General features: G+C 49.0%; 1 protein-coding gene across 4 annotated transcripts in view; it reads right to left on the bottom strand.

Annotated features, from left to right (window-relative positions):
• PEX14 (peroxisomal biogenesis factor 14) overlaps positions 1-21,825 on the bottom strand; it is a 144,730-nt gene that overhangs the window by 4,461 nt on the left and 118,444 nt on the right. For all 4 annotated transcript variants that reach the window (XM_005892721.3, XM_070385228.1, XM_070385229.1 and 1 more), the window contains 4 exons: positions 8,392-8,477; positions 5,204-5,306; positions 3,943-4,040; positions 529-620 (listed from right to left, as the gene is read on the bottom strand). In XM_005892721.3, coding sequence (XP_005892783.1) covers positions 529-620; positions 3,943-4,040; positions 5,204-5,306; positions 8,392-8,477 — 379 coding nt within the window. The remainder of the gene's footprint in view (positions 1-528; positions 621-3,942; positions 4,041-5,203; positions 5,307-8,391; positions 8,478-21,825) is intronic.

Here is a 21,825-nt window from a genome sequence, read left to right as displayed (position 1 = left end):
AGCTGGGGGTGGGGGATGGGCACTGCGCAGCCCTCTGCCTTGAAATCAATCACTTCTGCCCTTCAAACTGAGCGGGAACAGAGAACCCTGGCCTGGCCCTCGGGGGATCCTTCTCTGGGACCCAGCTGTCACTGAGAGCTCCAGCCAGGCCTCAGGACAGAGAGAGTGGCCCTGCTCGGAAGGTGGGCATTCTCTCCTTTGCTCAAGGTCCTGCTCTGGCTCCAGCTGTCCCTAACCAGGTATGGACAGGGCTGAGAACTGTTTGTATCTCAAAACTCTTGTGGGCCTTTCAGGCGGTCACTCCTAAAGTGGGGAGGGAGGGACTTGCCAGGGAGGGTAGGTAGAATCGCCAGAGATTCCCAAACTCCATGATGCAGTTCAATCCAGGGTGGGAAACACGGGGCACCCCTGCCCCAGGAGATGCCCCACTACCACCCACGACAGCAATAGCTGGATGGGCCCCAAGAGCTCCCTCCCCCAGTCCCAGGTGGAGAGCAGAACAGAAGCCCACGCCTTTGCAGCTCCTACCGATTCAAAAGAAGCCCCTTCAAGGAGTTAATTTCCGACTTGAGTTCATTGATGTTCTGGGACTCCAGGATCCAGTTGGTGGACGTGGTGGCCTGAAAGTCACAGCAAAGGGGATTGAGGATCAGTGTGGCACCTCCCTCCCACCCCTCCAAACTCAGACGCTGAGATGGCAGGAGGACCCAACCCCCTCGGGAAGGTTTGCTGCGTCCCATTCTGGGGTCTGCTTGCCTGGATCTCTGCTGAAATGACAACTCCCTTAAAACAAACATCCTTGCAACTCTATTTGGATAGCTGACGATCTTAGGGAAACATGACATGTATTCAGGTGTAACTGGTATCCTGGTTATGAAAAAATAAAACAACAAGAGAGCCCTCATCTTTTACAGATACAAACTGAAGTGTCTGCAGTGTGAAATGATATGCTGTCTGGAATGTGCTTCAGAATAACCTCGGGCAGGACAGGCCCGAGGCAGCGGCTGCACCGTGTGGCCAGAGCATGTGGGTTCACTGAGTGGCCCGCTACTCCATGAGTGTCTAAAACGTTCCATTAAAACCAAACTAAGAAGATAAATTCCATCTCTACACCAACTACTCCTTCCACCTAAGTCCTCCCTACAGAGATCACACCTCCCACCCCGCCCACGCCCTCCACACCCACGGGAGCCGTGGGGTTGAGACAGGCAGCCACTTCCAACCACAGGCCTGGAACCTGGAGCTGCTGTGGAGCGTCAAGGGGACACCTGAGCACCTGCCTGGCCCATCCCCCGGCCCCCCACTCTTAATCAACCCTGAAGGCAGGCTTCACCTGCCTGCCCCGCCCCACGCGCTGTGACATCAGGCCCCACTGCCTGCAAAGCCAGGAACCCCGAGTCAGGCGGCTCACTGACATGCGTTCTTTGGGATGACCCCGAGACTCTGCAGAGAGAAAGACAGTGATCTGGAGGAGGGCCCACAGGGGAAATAGCCACAATGACCCTGGACAGATGCCAGCCTCCTCTGCACAACTTCTCCTTTGAATTCTGACACCACTTTCCATGTAAACTTCAGAGAACCACCACACCTTTCTTCAGCAAATTTTGTTGGGATAAATGGAGGAGAGGGAAGCCAAAACAGTGATCCCCCAAATGGGAGCTGCCTGTGGCCAGCTGCCTGTGAGGTACTTACAGGCCAATTCCAGGTATGTGGGACTCGGGCCTCCAGGTCAGAGGCCACTTCCAGGTGCAAGACTCCTGCCCCTTGACACCACTGTTCCCACCTGACACAAAACCCCCGGGCCATAAGTTCAGGAGAAAGTAGGGAACCCCAGGCTGGCAGAACAGAGGGGTTCCACACATTCCTGTCAGCCTGCGGGGGCTCTGAGGTAGAGTGGGGGCTGCTGTGGGCACCACCCAGGCAAGCAGCCTAATGGTGGTTTAGTTGCCAAGTCATGTTCAACTCTTGAGACCCCACGGACTATAGCCTGCCAGGCTCCTCTGTCCATGGGATTCTCCAGGCAAGAATACTGGAGTGGGTTGCCATTTCCTTTTCCAGGGAATCTTCCCAATCCAGGGATCGAACCCGGGGCTCCTGCATTGCAGGTGGATTCTTTACCAGCTGAGCCAACAGGGAAGCCCCAGCAAGCTGTCTGGCTGGGCACACTGGCAGGAAGAAGCCCCTGCAAGGGGGCAGCCTGGAGCGAGCACACACAGACGCCTGCCGCCCTCACACACATCCCCTTGGGGCCGTGCTCCAGACCACCAGACAGCACAGATCCAGAAGCCACTGTGCTGGCTTCTCAGAGGCCCTGAAAGCTATCACAGCCCATTAACAAGGGAGCAATTTCCACTCACCGGCCGACAAAGAACTCAAATTTCCAAACGCATCTGGTGCCAGATGCCAGGATTTAGAAATAAAATCTGACATCTGGGGCTTTTTAGCCAGTCTCTTTAAAAAAAAAACAGTTGTAGAAAACTCCCAGCCTTCAGTTTTATATAGGTTTTTTAATTACTTAACGCTCTTCTTTTTAATTTTTTACAGTGCTGCAGTAGGAGTTTGGAAGCCAGATATAAAAACTTACATTACAGCTGAGAAAACACAGGTCTGAGTCTCTGGTTTATGGGGTAACCGAAGTCACACACATATGGGTTTAGACCAGTGAGCCTGGCTTCAGTGGAGAGAATGAGAGGGGCTGGGGTGGGGGGGACATCAAGGAAACAAGCCCAAGAAACTCCCAGGGGCAGCTCTCAACCACCAACGCCATCCTGGGGCCCCCTCCCCTCTAAAAAGCAACATGTGGTCTTAATCTTAATGCTTAGCATCTGAAAACAGTTTTCCAATTTCCGAATGGCTTCTGGCCACTGGCAGGCCGCCGCTCCCAAAGATAATGGAGGGGAGCAGGGCACGGGCTGGCAGCCCCTCCCGGGCTGCTTTATGGACTGCTGCCCATGGGGAGGGTGCGTGGTGGCTGGCAGTGGCCACTGGTAACCATGCCCATGTGCAGAGGCAGCACCTCCGTGGGTGAGGCACCCCACGAGGGGATTCCCAGGCACCCTCTTCGCAAGAGCACAGGGACCTCGAGCGGTGTGCTCAGGTGGGGCTCTCCTGGAGGAAGCCACTTCTCTCTCCTTGGGGTGAGAATTGCATGGAAGCAGCCAGAAAGCTACATGGGAGGTGGGGATGGAGGAAGGGAGGGCAGCTGACGCCATGGACCACTGTCTCCTGGACCAGGCTGAGTCAGGAAGACCGTGACACACACACACAGAGCCCAGACCAAAAGCTGCGATCCTGGGAGCTGACAGGAGCCAGGCACTGTTCCCAGCAGGTGTACACGATGAGGGAGGTAGGGTTACAGATCCATTCTACAGACAAGGGAACTGAGAATCAGAGATGGCAAGTGACTTGTCTGTGGTCACACAGCCAGCACGTGGCACAGAGCTTTAACCTGGGCAGTGTGATCCCAGGATCTGATATTGCCATGGGGGTTCCAGATATGGGAAGTTGAGGCAATGAACCCGCCTCGGTCATCCTAGGTGGGTCTGCATCTTTCAGGAGTTACTGGACCCCAAGACCAGGGTTTAGAGAACTTGGCAACAGCCACATTTTAGCCCAGGGCCTGGGCACCCTCTCCCACCCTGTTCCCTGAACTGTTCTTGGCAACGCTGGGGCCTGTGACCTAACTTGTAGGTGGAGACCATCCTGTGTCTACACCAGCTACCACCAGAACTGTAGTGTGTGCTGCCACGGTCAGGGGGGTGGGCCTCAGAGACAGAAAGGACAGCCCTCGTCACTGAATGCTGCATCGCCTGCCTGGTGACCGCCTCCTTTCTCCACAAGAGCAGTGTAACCAGAATCAGAAAAGAGCATCAGATGCGCAATGAACTGGCACAAGGATGAGCAAGAAGAGCCTGGAGGGGCCGGAGGGTCAGGGACAAGTACCTTGGCTGTAGCCAGCTCATGGGCCAGCTCCTGGACTTTCTGCTGCTGCTGAATCAGCAGCTCCTGGACTGAGGCGAGGGTCATCTGTAACTGAGTCACTGGGAGGAGAGAGCAGGCGCATCTCTGTTAATGATACATGAAGATTCCCCCTTCTGTCCACACACCTATGAGCCGCTGCCTCTAATTTATCTGCAGACATCCCCCCGCCCTCCAGCAATCCATATAATTCATCTGCACTCTGGGTAATCTACCTGCACTGTATCTAACCTCTAGTATTTCTACTTTATCTTTCTATTGTGCAGTTGTCCATGGTCAACAGTATATCCGTCCAAAACCTCTCCCCTCTAATTATATCTGCTTATGATTTGCTTGGCTCTTCCAACCTCAGGACTGCCTGCCTGCCTCATCTCCTGGGCCTCACTGTGTCCTTGTAAAACTCAAAGCAGAGTCTCCAATCCTGGGAGGCACACAGCTCAGGTCCACAGCATCCAGAAGTGGTGAAAAACTGCCAATCTCGTTTCCATATGGCTCCTTCCTGCCCTCCCCACCCAACCTCAAGGCTGCTGGAGCTCCCTGTCCACTGTCAGCCTCGGGGAGACTTGCCAGCAGGGTCTAGGCCCAGGAAGGTTTCCGGGGGCTACACAGACACACCCCTTAGGGGCAGACTCTGGTCTGGGACAGGCAGCTCTCTCTGTGCCCAAGTTTTTAGATTCTGAGCCTCCATCTAGTAAACAAGCTTATATGGGAGGAAAAACCACTCCTGGAGCGACAGGTCCCAGCTAATCTGGGCCACCAGTGGGGCACTGGGTAATGAACGTGGGCCCCGTGGAGTCGATGACAGAGGAGGTGGCCGGGGTCCCCGGAGCCACAGTAATTACAGCCTCTCTTGACCCTGTGTGGGATTCTTAGAGAGAAGGGGGAAAATTGCTGAAAACCCCCCTGAAAACCTCATGGAAGCAGAAATTAAAAATGAACTTTACAGCCCTTAGAAAGGCTGTCATTTTATTCCCCTTATTAATATTCTGAGGTTGGGAGCCTTTCCGTAAAAACATAATTAATTGAGGCCGCGCCGACAGTAAACAAGCAATTTCAAATTAAACCGAAATGACGGCGGCTTCATTTGCAAATGTGAACAGATTCTCAGAGCAGATAAATGAAGTCACCACATAAAGTGGAGACGGAGGGGAGAGGGGAGGGGGCAGAGAAGGGGCTGCTCGGAGAAGGCTTTGAGGGGTGACTTGATGGAGTCATTAATCTTTACCTGTCTGGGCCACGCTGCCACTCAGCTCCGACAGACTTGCCTCCATCCGCTCCAGCTGCTTCCGGTCCTCCCGGCCGCCCATGATGAGGGGGAGCAGGTACTTCTGCAGGGAGTGGGGGTGCGTGAGGGATGGGTACATACCTGGGGTGACTCCCCAACCAGCTCTCCAATTCTACCCGCCAACTTCCTCTCCCTCACCCCTGGGCCTTGGAAACCCTAGGCCGACGCCATAAGTGAACAAGACATCCGAAAGTTAGAAAGGCTGCGAGTAGAACCAAGTGAAAACTCCTGAGCCAGGACCAAAAGGAGGGAATGGGGACACAAAAAAATCAATCTGACCGACTGCGATGGGGCACTTTTGCGTTCTTTCAGTTTTTTAAATGGTGCTATATATAGAGTTTCTGTGGCCAAGAATACTCAGAATTCTACTTTAGAAGTTGTATGATAAAACTGTAGAAGGTTATACAGGAAAGTGGTACCACTGGTGGCTTCCAGGGAGGAGCAGGAGGGAAGTTTGCGGTACATTTTTCTGAACCTTTCACATCCTGCACCAAGGGAACAAATTATCCATTCAGAAAGAAGGGAGTAAAACTTAGAAATTATTGAAGAAACAAGATCAAAACCCACAGTAGATCTGCAGGGTGGTCACATCCAGTCTTTTCTAAAAGTCTTGTATCCTGTGAACAGGTTTCCTTCAGGTAAGAGTTAAATGGAGCTGGATTCTCCCAAAATGGAGACCCTGGGCAGAGGGGGAGGAAGGGGCAGAAGTGGGAGAAACTGACCACGAGGGGAAAAGGAAGGGGGTGCTGCGGAGCAAACCAAACAAGGGGCCCAGGACGCAGGGGGCCCAGACGAGGTGAGGATGAGAGTCCTGGAACATTCAGGAAGAAGGCAGGTGGGGTGCAGCCGCTGACCGGTGGCCAGTTCGGAGGTGTGCAGGGTGGAGGTGGACGGCAAGCTGCCCACTGGGATTGCTGGATGAAAGAATCCAGGCTCCAAACTCCGCAATCTCAGGACTCAGTGCCTGCCCATCTCAGAGGCCTGAGACCAGTCGCCAGGCTTACTGGGTGGTACCAGGGGTGCCCGGTGTGGGTCTGGCAGAGGTGGTAACTGGCAAGTATGACCAAAGGAGACTGGTTCTCATTCCATTTGAGGCGCAGACAGGAAAAGACAGCAACTGCTCCATTAAGGCTTCTGTATGGGGGAGGGATAGGGGTTCTCTCACAGGGGTTTGTGGGAGAGCTCATTTCAAGAGCAACTCCTGAGTGAAGACCACCATTTAGGACACGTAGGGAAGCACTTCCTATTTTGCAAAGTGTTTTCCGACCACTGTGTTAGTTTATTACCCACAACTTAGCTGAAACTCATCAAATGTAGCCTTATGTTCCAGGTTGGAAATTTCCTAAGTATAACGTCAAGAAATTCTATACATGTAACGGACTAAAACTCCATTTCGAAGATCAAAAATTCCAAGGAAAGGAACACATTCCCAGCCTGAATCTTCAGGTATTTATAAAATGAGAGCTTACGTTTCTTTTTTGCTTTTTAATTTTGCAGGTATTTTTAAAATTCTCTTGTCATGATCGTGACTGATCTTTTCTGTCTCTTCTTTCTTAGAGCAGAGACTAAAGATCAGAGCTTGGTGGAAACAACTGATGCTATCTCTGCTCAGCTCCAAGGGGAGCTACGCCTTCTCTTTCCACCAGATCACAGGCTGCCCGAGGGCAGCCACGTGACTAAGCGGGTCCTGCTCAGCAGAGCCAGGACAGGAATGGAGAGTTCTGTCTCAGCTGTTTCTCCTTCCTAGTGACTGTACGCACTTAGGGACTGAGTTGACAGGCTTTGAGCACACAGGGAGAGTAGATGCACCATGTCAGAGCAAGCAGTCCTGGGACCCACCACATCCTGCTTCCCGATTTCTAAGGTGGAAACTTCCAACTTCAAGAATAACTGTTACACTGAAAAGATCAACTTCACTTCAGTCAAAAATTAAGAGTCCCAGGAAGCAATGCGAAAACATATTCCATGTGCTAAAAGTTACAACCTGAGGGAATCCCCTGGGGGTCCACTGATTAGGACTTTAAGCTTCCATAGAGGGGGCACAGGTTTGATCCCTGGGATACTAAGACCTCACAAGATGCGTGGAACAGCGAAACAAACAAAGGTATGGCATGAGTCTGGATATTCATTCAGAGTCTTTTTCTTTTTTTTTTTCAGACTTTTTATTTTATATTGGGAGTATAGCCAATAGTTCAGATTCTTTTCTTTTTAAATCTCCAAACGAGGGATGGAGTTGCAGGTGGCCTCAGAAAGAAAGAAATCTCTCTCTGCAGGACCGGCAGAGGTTAAGTCCTCCAGCCACCAGTTTACCTTCTGTCTCTATTTTACCTACCCCGGCTCTGCATCTTCTAAAAAACACTCGCTTGCTTCAAATCAAAGTCAGTACGTGGTCACTAGTGTCTGATCAGGATCTGGTGTCAAAGAAGTAAATGTTACTTCACGCCTGCAGCTCTGCTGGAAGCAGTGAACTCTGGAGTCCTGGGGGCTGACTATGAAGACCGTGAAAAACCCTAGATTTACATGGAAGCCAACAAAATATACAGGAGGAAAAAGTAGTAAATATGATCACACTGAGTCTCAAAGCTGGTGTTAAATACTCAGGTGAAATGAGAGGGTACAGAGCACCTGTGATGTGCTGGGAACACAGTCCTTTCCAGAGGAGCCCAGCTGCTGTGAGCATCACCACACCCTCTTGAGGCAGATCCTACTGTCCCGTTTTACAGGTGAGCCCGCCGAGCCTGCGGTCACACAGCTGCTGAGTGGCAGGGCCCAGATGTGACACTGGCAGCCAGGCTCCAGCCTCCGTGGTCTTAACTGCACATTGTTCTGTTTCTTGCGAGGGTCCAGCCTGCTCAGAGCATGCTGGGAAACGTCCTCAGTACTTGACACGGCTCCGCATCATGGGCCCCGTCACCCTGTGCAGCAGGCAGGGTTTGGAGGAGAGATTCTGTAGGTGAGGCTGGTCTGAAGGCCCTGAGCGCACCCACCTGGGTGGGGGCAGGACCAGGACTTGACTCGGACGCCCCTCCAGAAAGCACGTTCATCTGGGCACTCAGCCTCCATGTGCAGGCCCACTGCTGTCCCCATGCTCAGGGCAGCACCAAAGGGGTGCGGGGAGGGCGGCTTACCTTGTAGAGCTGGTGAAAGCCGAACGTGATCCCTGCCATGATGATGGCCAAGGCGCTGTAGTCTCTCCACCGGGAGCCCGCAGGGCCTGGGGTCAGGAGAAAAGCTGAGGTCAGGAGGAAAGGCCCTGGCGTCCCCTAGGGGCAGAGAGCACGTGGACTCAGCCTCCTTGTCTCAGTCAGGGTGTGTCTTGTGCTCACATGGGGGGTGAGCATCAGAACGGGGCTCGGCTGTCTCCCTCCTCCTCCTGGGCCTCTAGACTGTACTGTGCCTGCTGTGGGGTGCTGTCTCAAGGGACTGAGGTGGGGGTAGGGGGAGAACAGCAGAGGCAATCTAAAGACCTGGGCACAGGCTCCACGCTCGAGGAATAAAGGATCCAGTGAGGGTGCTGTAGCACCCGGGTTGTTCGCACGCACACGCCTCCTACATGAGCTGGGAGCCACCTGAGAGTCGGGGCCAGAGGCTGTGTCCCTGCCTGTTCAGCTTTATGAAGTTCCGACAGTGCACACGACGTGTGCTGAGGGCACGGTGGGCAGTGGTGGCAAGACCGCTGTCCTGTTCTGTTCTGGTCTCACTCAAGTGAGGCTGGGGAGAGGAGCAGCCCACACATGGCTGAATGAGCTGATGCCAGAGAGGGATCGAGAACACAGACAGGACAAGGTGAGGGGGGTGGCGGGGCCTCGGTGGAGGACAATGCTGAGACCTGTGGGGTCTTGGGGCACAGTGCTCCAGGCGGGGGACAAGGAAGTGCAAAGGCTGGGGTTGACCTGTGCTCAACCAGATGGGGGAGCCCCTGGGCCTTCCCAAGGAGGGGGCACTGCTGGCCAAGAGAGACCAGAGAGGAGATGGGAGGAGTAGTGAGGGGAAAGGTGGGAAAGGCCGGGCCCAGCAGAGAACGCATCCAAGGAACCCGGCCATCGCTTCATAAGCAGCGGGGTCGCTGATGGCTCTGAATCAGGGAGTAACGTGGTTGGCTCCGTGCTTTGGGAGAAAGACATGGGGAGCACCATGGACAGCTATGGGGGGTGGGGGCTGTGGAGGTGAGAAAGCAGGAAGAGACCACCACCAGGGCCACCAAAGGCAAGCGGGACAGGCCCAAGATGGAAGGTCTTGGGGATCCGGACGTGGGCAGCTGGTCTACACACAGGAGTGGTCCCTTCAGCACAAAGCCCCTCCACCCCTGAGTATATCCTAGCTCCAAAGTGGGGAGGGGAGTTTTCTACCCCACAACCTCCCCATGAACTGCTCATGATGTGCTTTCAGGTCCATAATCTGATCTGACACCTGGGGACTGGGAGGCGCACAGGAAAGCATGAGCTCCATCTGGAGTGTCCATTGGAGCAGGCATGTCCAGGCTGCCCAGCGGCCGTCTCTCAAGGGACCAGTCACGGGGTGTTGGGGGGTGGCCAAGGGCCACTGTCTCCAGAACCGTTGGTGGTGCAGGACACCCCCAGTCTGTGGACTCAACCTCAGCACCAGGGAACGTGACTCAAGGTATGCACCCAAGGCACATGTGCATGACAAGGACCTGGGACTGGGAGGGGAGCCTGGGGGAGACAGGGGAGGAAGAGCCACCGCACTCCCGGGAACCCACGTGTGGCCAGGCCCAGCTGAAGGCTTTGTCTGCTCCAGCCATCCCCTGCCTCCCTGGACCTGCAGGTACTGGCCATGTTCTGGCCCTTCACAACTGAAGGAGAGCAGGAGGCAGTGCTTCTGAAAGGCCCTGCTGGATGTGGACACGTGGGGAGGAGGGGCTGCTGGCACCCGGTCTGACTGGGGAACCCAGAAGCAAAGACCTCCATGGGGATGAGGGAGAAGCTCCCCGCTCCCTCAGCTGCTGAGAGGGGCTCCCAGGAGATGGAGACAGAGACAACAGTGATGGAGGAGGCTGGAAGAGGCTCTTCTTGCTCTACCCCCACCCCCCACCCGCCTGTGGATTCCACTTGAGTAGAATCAATGTGGCCCAACCCCAAAGTCTCCTGCACAGACTGTAATCAACTCCCCTCTCTGGTTTACAGTTTCTGAATAGGAAACACACGCACATGGTCTGGGCTTCCCAGGTGGCTCAGTGGTAAACAATCCGCCTGCCAATGCCGGAGAAGCAAGAGACTCAGGTTCGATCCCTGGCTCAGGAAGAACCCCTTTTGGAGGAAATGGCAACCCATTCCAGTATTCTTGCTGGAGAATTCCATGGACAGAGAAGCTTGGTGAACTATAGTCCATGGGGTCGCAAAGAGTCGGATATGACTAAGCACTCACGCACATACACACGCACGTGGTCTAACATCATGCAGCACACGTCAGTCTACTGCAAACAGGCTTCCTCCACCACCACAAAACTCTGTGCTCATAGTGTCATCTTTATCCAGCCAAGAATTCTTATACAAACATGAGGCAACACATACAGGCATTATTTTCTTTCCCCTTTCCCCGTCTCTCATTCTTCTTTTTGGCTAAAGCTGCATAATATTCCATTAAACAAACTCCCTACAGATGGACATTTAGATGATTTCTAGTCTCTTACTGTTTCACTCAAAGCTGCCATCAGTAAGCGTGTACACACAGCCTCTCACATCCATGTAAAAGGCCATCTGTAAATGTGAACTCCTGGCAGGCTGGGTCAGAGGTACATGTACCAGCAGTTGTGAGACAGCCTGCCAAACTGTGCTCGCTGGGGTTTGAACCAGTTCATTCACAGCCACCCCAACGTTATGGGTTAATCACACACATAGATTTCTGCTAATACTAGAGCAAAAAAAAAAAACACTACTTCACTCTAGCTTTAATTTGCATTTATCTTATTACAAGTGAGGAGTGAGCATCTTTTCATCTGCATCTCCATTTTGGTAACTGTATGCTCCCTACTTTTCTACTCCATTTCTTTATTAATTTCCTTCATCAATTCATGGAACCTTCTTATACAACAAGGAAATGAGCCCTTTGTCTGTGACAGAAGTTGTCAAAATTTTTCCTAGTATATTTTTCTTTTGACTCTGCTTCTGGTCTGCTTTTGTGGCATGCAGTGTTTTCCTGTTTACATACACTACCCATCTACTCTTTTATGGACTGAGGGGTTTGGGTCACGGCGAGCCAGGACTCCCCCCTCCCCTCCAGGGTTGAGTAGTGACACTCAGGATCATGTCTACACACTGTCTCCAGAAGGGCGCCCTCCTGCTCTGACCAGCACAGAACATCCTCCTCTGAGGTGGAGCGACTCAGATAAGCCACAACTGCTCGTGAAATGGAAAACTCTTGAGATCATCGAGGCAGACCTTTCACCGTGACCTTGAGAAGCTCCGAGTTCCATGCAGGCACCTATCTCTTCCCAGCCTGCTCTGTTCTGAGTGTCTTGGTTCCAAAATCCAGTGCAAGCTCGTTTTTAGGAGGAAATAGTGAAGATAAAGTAACTACGCCACTTTTCAAAAGAGTCACTGTTCCATGGGGCTTCAATCCACCCCCAGAACACCTATCAGTGCTGCCCAAACCCCAGAGAATGTATTCCAAGTGGGCACATGTCCAGAACGTTCTATCCCAAGTGATTTCTCAAATGCCCACTAACACCTTATAAGAACACAGCTGCACTGGGCTGAGCACTGGACCAGAACCCCAAGTCTGCAGCACCCTTCTTCTTTCCTGCAAACACTCAGGGCATGCCTCTCATTCTGGGTACTGGAGCCCAGGCTGAGCAGACGCTGGCGGGTCAGGGGTCTGAAATGAGGACCCCTCTGACAGCTGCTCCCCATTCTGCAGAGTGCGACCTCCTGGAGCACAGGAGACACCTGTGGCTCCCTGTCGGCCGCACCTTCACCCCCGCGCTGCTCCTTGTTTCTGCCGTGCTCGCGTTAAGAACATTTTATTGCCCCCTGGTTTTCATTATTAATGAAAAGGGACCAGAATGATCTTTCCTAAAGTTCAGAGAGTCTATAAAGACAAGAAGCTGAAATGCCATTTTACTCGTTTTGGAGATGTGTGATACAATCCTGTCTTGTGGCAAAATGAAAAAAGAGGAAAACTAAGAAGGAGATAACTCTTCTTCCGCTGCCCATCTTTCAAAGGGTACAGACCAGGATAGGGAGAAGGCACGTAACGTGATGCCACACTGGCCCGCACCCCAAGCCACGACCACCGGCAGCCCTCGCGCTGCCTACCCTGGGGCCAGTCGTTCCCAAGCCCAGTGTGAACCCCAGTGAGGGAGCCCAGCGCACCTGGGAGCTACATACAGCTTCTTGTCACTATGTTCCCAAATGTCCAGAAAATACAGTCAAGGGCAGAACATAGGGCCAGTTGCTTGTCTGCTCCAGCTCAGAAGTAAGGGAAGTGGAATGAACGAGCTCTTCCAACAGCTTTAGTGCCTCCAGGCTGACACGATGTCCAACTACACACAAGGCAGACCCCGGCCAAGCAGGCAAGAAGCTTCCACACCATCCACGAGATGGGTCTCCCAAAGGACAGCTTTCTCTTCTTTCCAAGTGCCGGCCATCTGACTGAAGGTGGAGAGCTTTGCCGCATTTAAAGAACCCAGGGACAATGGTATTTTTACTAGCATTCAGATTCTAACTGTATCCAGCATTCGCCCAATAGGCGAGACCTGCCAGCTTGCCCAGGAGGCCCAGGGCTTTACCAGCACCTCACAGGCTGGCCTCTGCCAGGGATGAAGACAGTCGATGGTGGCAGCATTTTTCATCCTGCACAACTGAGCATTTCCGGGACCACCTTCATGTCTGAGGCTGCAACAAGGTCAGAGGTTGAGCTCTTTGAAACTCAATGCCTTCCGAATCTCTCGAGGACTCCATCAACTGGCCTGAACTCAGACAGTGTCCCTGGGGCCCACCTGCCCAGAGGCTCGGGTTGTGGGTGAATCCATAGCGTATGGCAGCTGGGTCAGGGGCAGGAGGGCTGCACCCTAAGGCTCCCTAACCCTTCACTGAATACCACCTAAGCCAACATTACTCAGCTCCTTTGGCTGTATCTCAATCTACCAAGAGATTGTCACCTGCAGGCGAGAACAGACATCATCAAATAAGAACACGTGTAGGGCAGGAATCACGCGCACAACACAGCAATGTTGAACTTGAAACCACTGAGCCAGAGACCCACGGACACCACAGAAATCCCACGATCCAGTAAAGAGGCATCAACAAAAGAGAGCCGAAAACTGTCATGAAACTATCTTGCTGAGACGATCTGTATCCAGGGTTGTGCTGGCTGACAACATAGAGATGCTATCTATCAAGTCCCTGGGGAGACTGGTGGCCTGAGCACAGGGCTGGGCAGTGGCAGGCACTGGGCAAGTCTAGCTGAGGTCCCCACCCCCAACCCGTGGCTCACCAAGGCTGGAGCCAGGACTACACAGTGGTGGATCTAGCTTCTTAAATCATCCCATCAGTTCTGCTCGCAAGGCACCCTGAAAATTAAATGATGAGACAGGCTCATCCACAGCGAGGTCCTGGAATAAAGCCAGTCCGCCAAATCAGTGCTTGTTACAGCAAAGGACTGGCAGGCTAAAGGCACAGGGAGACTGATGACCAGCTGAACGGCACCACAGGCTGAGCTGAGGATGGCTGGCAGTGGCCAGAAAGACAAACTGACCCAGAGCACAGCGACTAGAAACAGAGCAGCTCGGCTCCGACAGAAGCACCTGGATAGCCTGAAAGGCTGAGGGCACTACAGCAGCTCAAGAGCAGTCACACCTGGACATCCAAGGCCTGTCTTCGCATGAATGTCCTGTGAAAGACGATCTTTCCCACTTCTCATGGGCTGCAATGCTATCAGCAGTGTTATCTTCAGGCAGGAAGGACACTGAGAGGCACATCCGCGACCTCACCCACAGATTTAAAAATACGAGCTCTAATTAAATGGTAAGAATTTAGTAGAGTCCAAAAACAGACCCACACTTGAACGGTAAACTGATTTTTGACAAAGAAGCCAAGGTAGTTCTATGGGAAAAGAATAATCTTCACAACAATTGTGCTGGGACAACTGGATATCCATAGGAGGGGTAAAAATGAACATTGACCCTTTCCTTACACCATACATAAAAGTTAACTCAAAACAGATCATGTACCTAAACCCAAAAGCAAAAACTATAGTGCTTCAGTAAGAAAACAGAAAAAAACAGAAGAAAATCTTCGCAACCTTGGGGTAGACAAACATATCTTAAATATAAAAAGCATGAACCATAAAGAAAAAGAAAAAGATAAAATGGATATCATAAAAATGATATTCCAAAAACTTTTGGGGACTTCCTTGGCATCAAGTGGTTCATACTCTGCATTTCTGCTGCAGGGGGCAGGGGTTCGATCCCTGGTCTGAGAACTAAGATCCAATATGCCACAAGGTGTGGCCAAAAATTAAAAAAAAAAAAAAGAAAGGAAAAGAAAAATTAACTTTTGCTTTTCAAAAGGCCCTGTCAAGAATATATCTCTGTAGTCTGGAAGAAAACATCTGCAAAACATATATCTGATCAAGGACCTGTAACTAAAATATACAAAGAGCTTTTACAACTCAATAATAAAAAAGACAAGGTGATTTTTTTTTAAAAAAGACTGGGCAGTAGATTGGAATAGACACTTCACAAAAGAGACATGAATGGCCATTAAGCACATGACAATATGCCTGACATCATCAGTCATTACAGAAACACAAAATTATAATGAGATTCTATTACCTAAATGTTAGAATGGCTAAACTTAAAAAACTGAGAATACCAAGTGTTGACAAGGATGTGGAACTACTGAAATTCTCACACCTTGCTGATGGGAATGGAGAATGGCACAAACACTTTGGAAAATAGTTTTAACAATATCGTACAAAGTTAAGCATACACCCAGCATGTGACTAAGGCATTCCACCCCTAGGTATTTACTTAAAAGAAAGGAAATATCTGTGTACACACAGACTTCTTGCATGTGAATGTCATGGACGCATTATTCATATAGCCCTAAACAGGCAACAATCCAAACAGGCATCAACAGTCAATGGATAAACAAGTTGTGAAACAACCACACAGTGAAGTCAGGAGTCGGCAAACCCTGGCACGCTCGCCAAGTCCCACATCATCGTGCTTTTGTTCAGCTGTGAGTTCAGAACAGTTTTCATATTTTTAAAGGATGAGGGGGGAATGGTATATGTGACAGAAAGGTATAGCTCACAAAGCCTAAAATATTCATTACCTGGATCAAGCTCAAAAGTGTTATGTTACGACACAAAAGACTGTGCTGTACGAGCCCATTTACATGAAATTTTAGTGTTTAGTTATAGTTTCGCATGAAACTTAGTGTCAGTTACATGAGTTAATTGAGTTACGGTATGTACAACTCATCAAACTGTACACTTGAAACGGATTAATTATATTGTGTATAATTATACTTCAAAGAAGCTGATTGGAAAAAAAAATTAAGAATCCAGAAACATAAGACTGCCGTATGACCAAGCAATCATACTCCTAGATGGTCACCCAGGGGGAATGAGAATGGACGTCCACACACATCCTCAGCATCATGAGTCCTGTAGCCGAAACTGCAAACAGCCTAAAGGCCCACCAACTGGTGAGCTGATGGACAAAATGTGGTCCAGCTGTACAATGGAATACTGTTTATAAATGGGAAGGATGGAACCAGTGCTACACACTATCACATGAAGAATCTCAAAAACACGCCAGCTGAAAGAAGGCACATACAAGGGATCACGCTCTGTTTGACTCTGTTTACCTGGCATGTTCAGCAAAGGTAAACTGACGGTGGTGCAAAGCAGGTGAGCGGTCACCTGGGGCTGAAGTGACAGTAACAGTAAACGGGCACAAAGGAGCTTATCTGGGGGGTGAAAGTGCTCTGAAACTGATATATATCGCTTCATAAAGTTCCTAAAAATCACTGAATTGGACACTTGAGATGGGAGTTTAGTAATATCTAACATATACCTCAACAGCTTAGAAAATTTTAAGTAAGGCTATAAACGGACCAATGAATACATAAACAACTGCATTTTGATAAAGGGACACATAACTCAACAGGGACAGGACAATGTTTTTAACCTCTGGTGGTGACACAACAGGATAACCATCAGGAAAACATGAACCTTGACCTTCACATTACACACACAAAAAAATTAACTGAGAGTGAATCACAATCTCAACAGAAAAGCGAAAACAATGAAACTTCAAGAAGAATACACAGGAGAAAATCTTTCTAACCTTGGGGTAAGCAAAGGCTTCATAGCTAGGACACAAAAACCATGAATTGTTGGGGGGAAAAAAGATGTATGTCATCACATTTTACATTTCTTGTTTTTCAAAAGGCAATGTAAAGCAAAAGCAAAAGAAAAAGCTAGCCACAGACTGGGAGGAAATACTAACCATGCATATATCTGACAAAGAACTTGAATGCAGAATATACAGGAACTCTTCCAACCCAATAATAAGATAATTTAAAATGGATAAAGATTGGAACAGTCACTTGACAAAAAAAGATATGTAAATGGACAAGCATATAAAAAGATGCTCAACGCTGTTCGTCTTCACAGAAGTGTAAACTCAAACCACTATAGGTTTCCACTATACACACACGAGAGTTGCTAAAATTAAAAAGAGGGAAAATATCAGCTGTTAGTGAGGATATGCAATAACTACAGGCTCTTGTACACTGCAGATGGGAATGAAAAACAGTATAACCACTTTGAAACAGTTTGGCAATTTCTTATAAAGTGAAACTTACACTTAACCTGTGACCTAGTAATTCCACTCTCAGACATTTACACAAGAGAAACAAAAACATATGAAGACTTGTACACAAATGTTTAAAAGAGCTTTACTCCTAACAGCTCAACACTGAAAACAGTCCAAAGCCTGAAATCCATCAACGGTAAATGGACACACAAACCACAGAGCGTCCTTAACGCGGGACATGGCTCTGTGATAAAGGAGGGAATTTCTGATCTGTTCAACAATCTAGATGGATCTCAAATACATGATGCTGAGCGAAAGAAATCAGACATGAGAGAGGACATAAGATATGATTTTCTTCATACAAAACTAGGAAAGAGGAGTCTAATGGGCAGCAACAGAGAGCAGACCAGGGGTTCCCCCGGAGTCAGGACAGGATGGGCTGCCTGGGAACAGGTCACGGGGAATCGCCTGGGGTACCAGAAATGCTCCACAAAGTGGTCATGACAGCCACAGAAAAGTGAACACTTGTCAAAACTCAAACTGTACAACGAAAATGGGTGCATTATTTTACATAAAACATACCTCACTATGTGTGCTAAGTTGCTTCAGTTGTTACTGCATGGACCATAGCGTGTTAGGCTCCTCTGTCCATGGGATTCTCCCGGTAAAAATACTGGAGTTGCCATGCCCTCCTCTAGGGGATCTTCCTGACCCAGGGGTCAAACCCATCTCTTACGTCCTCTGCATTACTAGCACCACCTGGGAAGCCCCATATCTCAATTAAGTTGTCTTTTAAAGTCTGTTAAGAAATTAAAAAAAAAAAGAGCTGTTGTTCAGTCACTCAGTTGTGTCCAACTCTTTGCAACCCCACGGAATGCAGCATGCTAGACTTCCCTGTCCTTCACCATCTCCCAGAGCTTGCTCAAACTCATGTCCATTGAGTCAGTGATACCATCTGACCATCTAGTCCTCTATTGTCCCCTTCTCCTCCTGCCGTCAATCGTTCCCAGCATCATGGTCTTTTCCAATGAGTCAGTCCTTCGCATCAGGTGGACAAAGTATTGGAGCTTCAGCATCAGTCCTTCCAATGAATATTCACGGTTGATTTCCTTACGGATTGATCTCCTTGTAGACCAAGGGACTCTCAAGAGTCTCCTCCAACACCACAGCTCAAAAGCAACAATTCTTCGGTGATCAGCCTTCTTTATGGTCCAACTCTCACACTAATATAAGACTACTGGAAAAACCACAGCTTCGACTATACAGACCTTTTTCGGCAAAGTAATGTCTCTGCTTTTTAATATATTGTCTAGGTTTGTCTTTGCTTTTCTTCCAAGGAGCAAGCATCTTCTAATTTCATGGCTGCATTTATTATCTGCAGTGATTTTGGAGTCCCCAAAAATAAAGACTCTCACTGCTTCCATTGTTTCCTCAACTATTTGCCAGGCAGAGACAGGACTGGATGACATGACCTTAGTTCTTTGAATGCTGAGTTTTAAGCCAGTTTTTTCACTCTCCTCTTTCACCTTTATCAAGAGGTTCTTTAGTTCCTCTTTGCCTTCTGCCATGAGGATGGTGTTATTTGCCTATCTGAAGTTACTGATATTTCTCCCAGCAATCTTGATTCCAGTTTGTGCTTCATCCAGCCCAGCATTTTGTATTATGTACTCTGCATATAAGTTAAATAAGCAGGGTGACAATATACAGCCTTGACATACTCCTTTCCCAATTTGGAACCAGTCCATTGTTCCATGTTTGGTTCTAACTGTTGCTTCTTGACCTGCATACACGTTTCTCAAGAGGCAGGTAAGGTGGTCTGGTATTCCCATCTCTTTCAGAATTTTCCACAGTTTGTTGTGATCCACACAGCCAAAGGCTTTAGTGTAGTCAATAAAGCAGAAGTAGATGTTTTTCTGGAATTCTCTTGCTTTTTCTATGATCCAGTGGATGTTGGCAATTTGATTTCTGGTTCCTCTGTCTTTTCCAAATTCAGCTTGTACATCTGGAAGTTCTCAGTTCATGTACTGTTGAAGCCAAGTTTGGGGGATTTTGAGCATTACTCTGGTAGCATGTGAGATGAGTGCAATTGTGCAGTAGTTTGAACATTCTTTGGCATTGCCCTTCTTTGGGACTGGAATGAAAACTGACCTTTTTCCAGGCCTATGGCCACTGCTGAGTTTTCCAAATTTGCTGGCATATCGAGTGCAGCACTTTAACAGCATCATCTTTTAGAATTTGAAATAGCTCAGCTGGAATTTCATCACCTCCACTAGCTTTGTTTGTAGTAAAGCTTCCTAAGGCCCATGTGTTTTCACACTCCAGGATGTCTGACTCTAGGTGGGTAGCCACACCATGGTGGTTATACAAGTCAATAAGATTTTTTTTGTATAGTTCTGTGTATTCTTGCTAACTCTTCTTAATACCTTCTGCTTTTGTTAGGTCCACACCGCTTCAGTCCTTTATTGTGCCCATCTTTGCATGAAATGTTCCCTTGGTATCTCTAATTTTCTTGAAGAGATCTCTAGTCTTTCTCATTCGATTGTTTTCCTCTATTTCTTTGCATTGATCACTTAGGAAGGCTTTCTTATCTCTCCTTGCTATTCTTTGGAACTCTGCATTCAGATGGATATATCTTTCCTTTCCTCCCTTGTCTTTAGCTTCTCTTCTTTTCTCCGCTATTTGTAAGGCCTCCTCAGAGAACCATTTTGCCTTTCTTTTTCTTGGGGATGGTTTTGATCACTGCCTTCTGTACAATATTACAAACCTCTGTCCATAGTTTTTCAGGCACTCTATCAGATCTAATCCCTTGAATCTGTTTGTCACTTCCACTGTATAACGTAAGGGATTTGATTTAGGTCACACCTGAATGGCCTAATGGTTTTCCCTGCTGCTGCTAAGTTACTTCAGTCGTGTCCAACTCTGTGCGACCCCATAGACGGCAGCCCACCAGGCTCCCCCGTCCCTGGGATTCTCCAGACAAGAACACTGGAATGGGTTGCCATTTCCTTCTCCAATGCATGAAAGTGAATAGTGAAAGTGAAGTCACTTAGTCGTGTCTGACTCTTCGCAGCCCCATGGACTGCAGCCTACCAGGCTCCTCCGTCCATGGGATTTTCCAGGCAAGAGTACTGGAGTGGGTTGCCATTGCCTTCTCTGAATGGTTTTCCCTACTTTCTTCAATTTAAGTCTGAATTTTGCAATAAGGAGTTCATGATCTGAGCCACAGTCAGCTCCTGGTCTCTTTTTTCCTGATTGTATACAGTTTCTCCATCTTCAGCTGCAAAGAATATAATCAACCTGATTTCATATTGACTATCTGGTGATGTCCATGAGTAGAGTTGTCTCATGCTGTTGGAAGAGGGTGTTTGCTTTTTAAAAGAGAGAGCTAAAGGAAGTCAGCAGTGACTGAAACAATATCCAGCAGGGTGGGCTCTAAGTTCTCTCTCTGCTCAGTGAAGCAACTGACATCAAAGGAAGAAGCAAGAGGTGAGAGTTCTAAATCAACTTTTTAAATGTACCCTGTATTATTTGACACATATAAAAGAATAATACAACATTTAGATAAGTTATGAAACATGATACTAAGATTAACAATCCTAAACCCACCTACTTAACCAGTTAAAACTTTCCAAACACCACAGAAACTAGCCACGTCTTCCTCTCCACTCAGAAGTAACCATTATCCTGAACTTAGTATTGATTCCAACTCAACCTTTCTATGGGATATGAACACTGAGAACATGCCCATCAGGACAAGGACTGCATTTCTCAGCCTTCATGAAGAAAGGCATGGCTGCAAGGTTGACTTCCAGCCAATGGGGACCAGAGGGAAGGTGTGTGGGTGACTTCCAGGAAGTGTCCTTAGAAGGTGACTTGCCTTCTTCCTTCCGTCTCCCCATTCTTGCTTGTTGGAGAGCAGAGGGGACAGCTGGCGCTGCAGCAGTCACAATGGAGTACAAGCTACATGACCGCCAGGTGTGAGCAGTGCTGGGGTCCCTGAGGACCACAGAGCCAGTGCAGCAGCCTCGACTGCCTATGTTTACTTAGAGAAAGAGGCTTTTGTTTTGTTTAAACCACTCTTATTCGTTGCAGAATCTTATACAACTAACACAGGCTGCACTGTTAGCACAGCCATGATCCTAGCTACTTCCAGCCCAAACACTCTGTCAGTGGTCTAAGAAATCTAAGGAGAGGACTTCTCCACTCCATAGTTTAAGGTAATGCTTATGGTTTTCAATAACCACACATGGTGTTTACTCAGCACCCACAAGGCACCACACCAAGCATAACACAAAGCAAAGAAAACAGACAGGTGCTGGCCCTTGAAGAGCTGCTATTCTCAACCAGTCACAGGGACAAAGGAAGAAAAACAGTTTCCTCAAAATTAGAGAAATGCTTCCTCTATCAGCAAATCAGTAACTTTTATGTAGTATAGAAGGTGAAATCTGTGTGCTAAACTTGACAGAGAAATGGAAGAGAGAGAAACAGATTCCTCCCCTTTTATTTCTTGGTGGGAACAGGGAGGCTGTCCATAGCGCTTCCATTTACAGTCTGTTCTAGATCCACTTCCACCACCTCCCATCCCCACTTCTAGGTGCCTCCCAGGACCTGTCTCCTCCATAAGGCCTGGCCTGAGACCAGCACCTGGGGGTTTCCTTTGTTCTTAAATCCCAAAAGCTCTTACCACTCACACCATACAAGATGGCGTGGGTTAGCAATGCCTGTCCTCTACTTCCGCAGCTGTTGGGCCCGGAGGACGCAGGAGGCCTCAATG

This window comes from Bos mutus, chromosome 16 (assembly GCF_027580195.1).
Source record: "Bos mutus isolate GX-2022 chromosome 16, NWIPB_WYAK_1.1, whole genome shotgun sequence".
Taxonomy (NCBI): Eukaryota; Metazoa; Chordata; class Mammalia; order Artiodactyla; family Bovidae; genus Bos; species Bos mutus.
The sequence above is the reverse complement of the archived record's forward strand: the minus strand, read 5'-3'. Positions and strand labels throughout refer to the sequence as shown.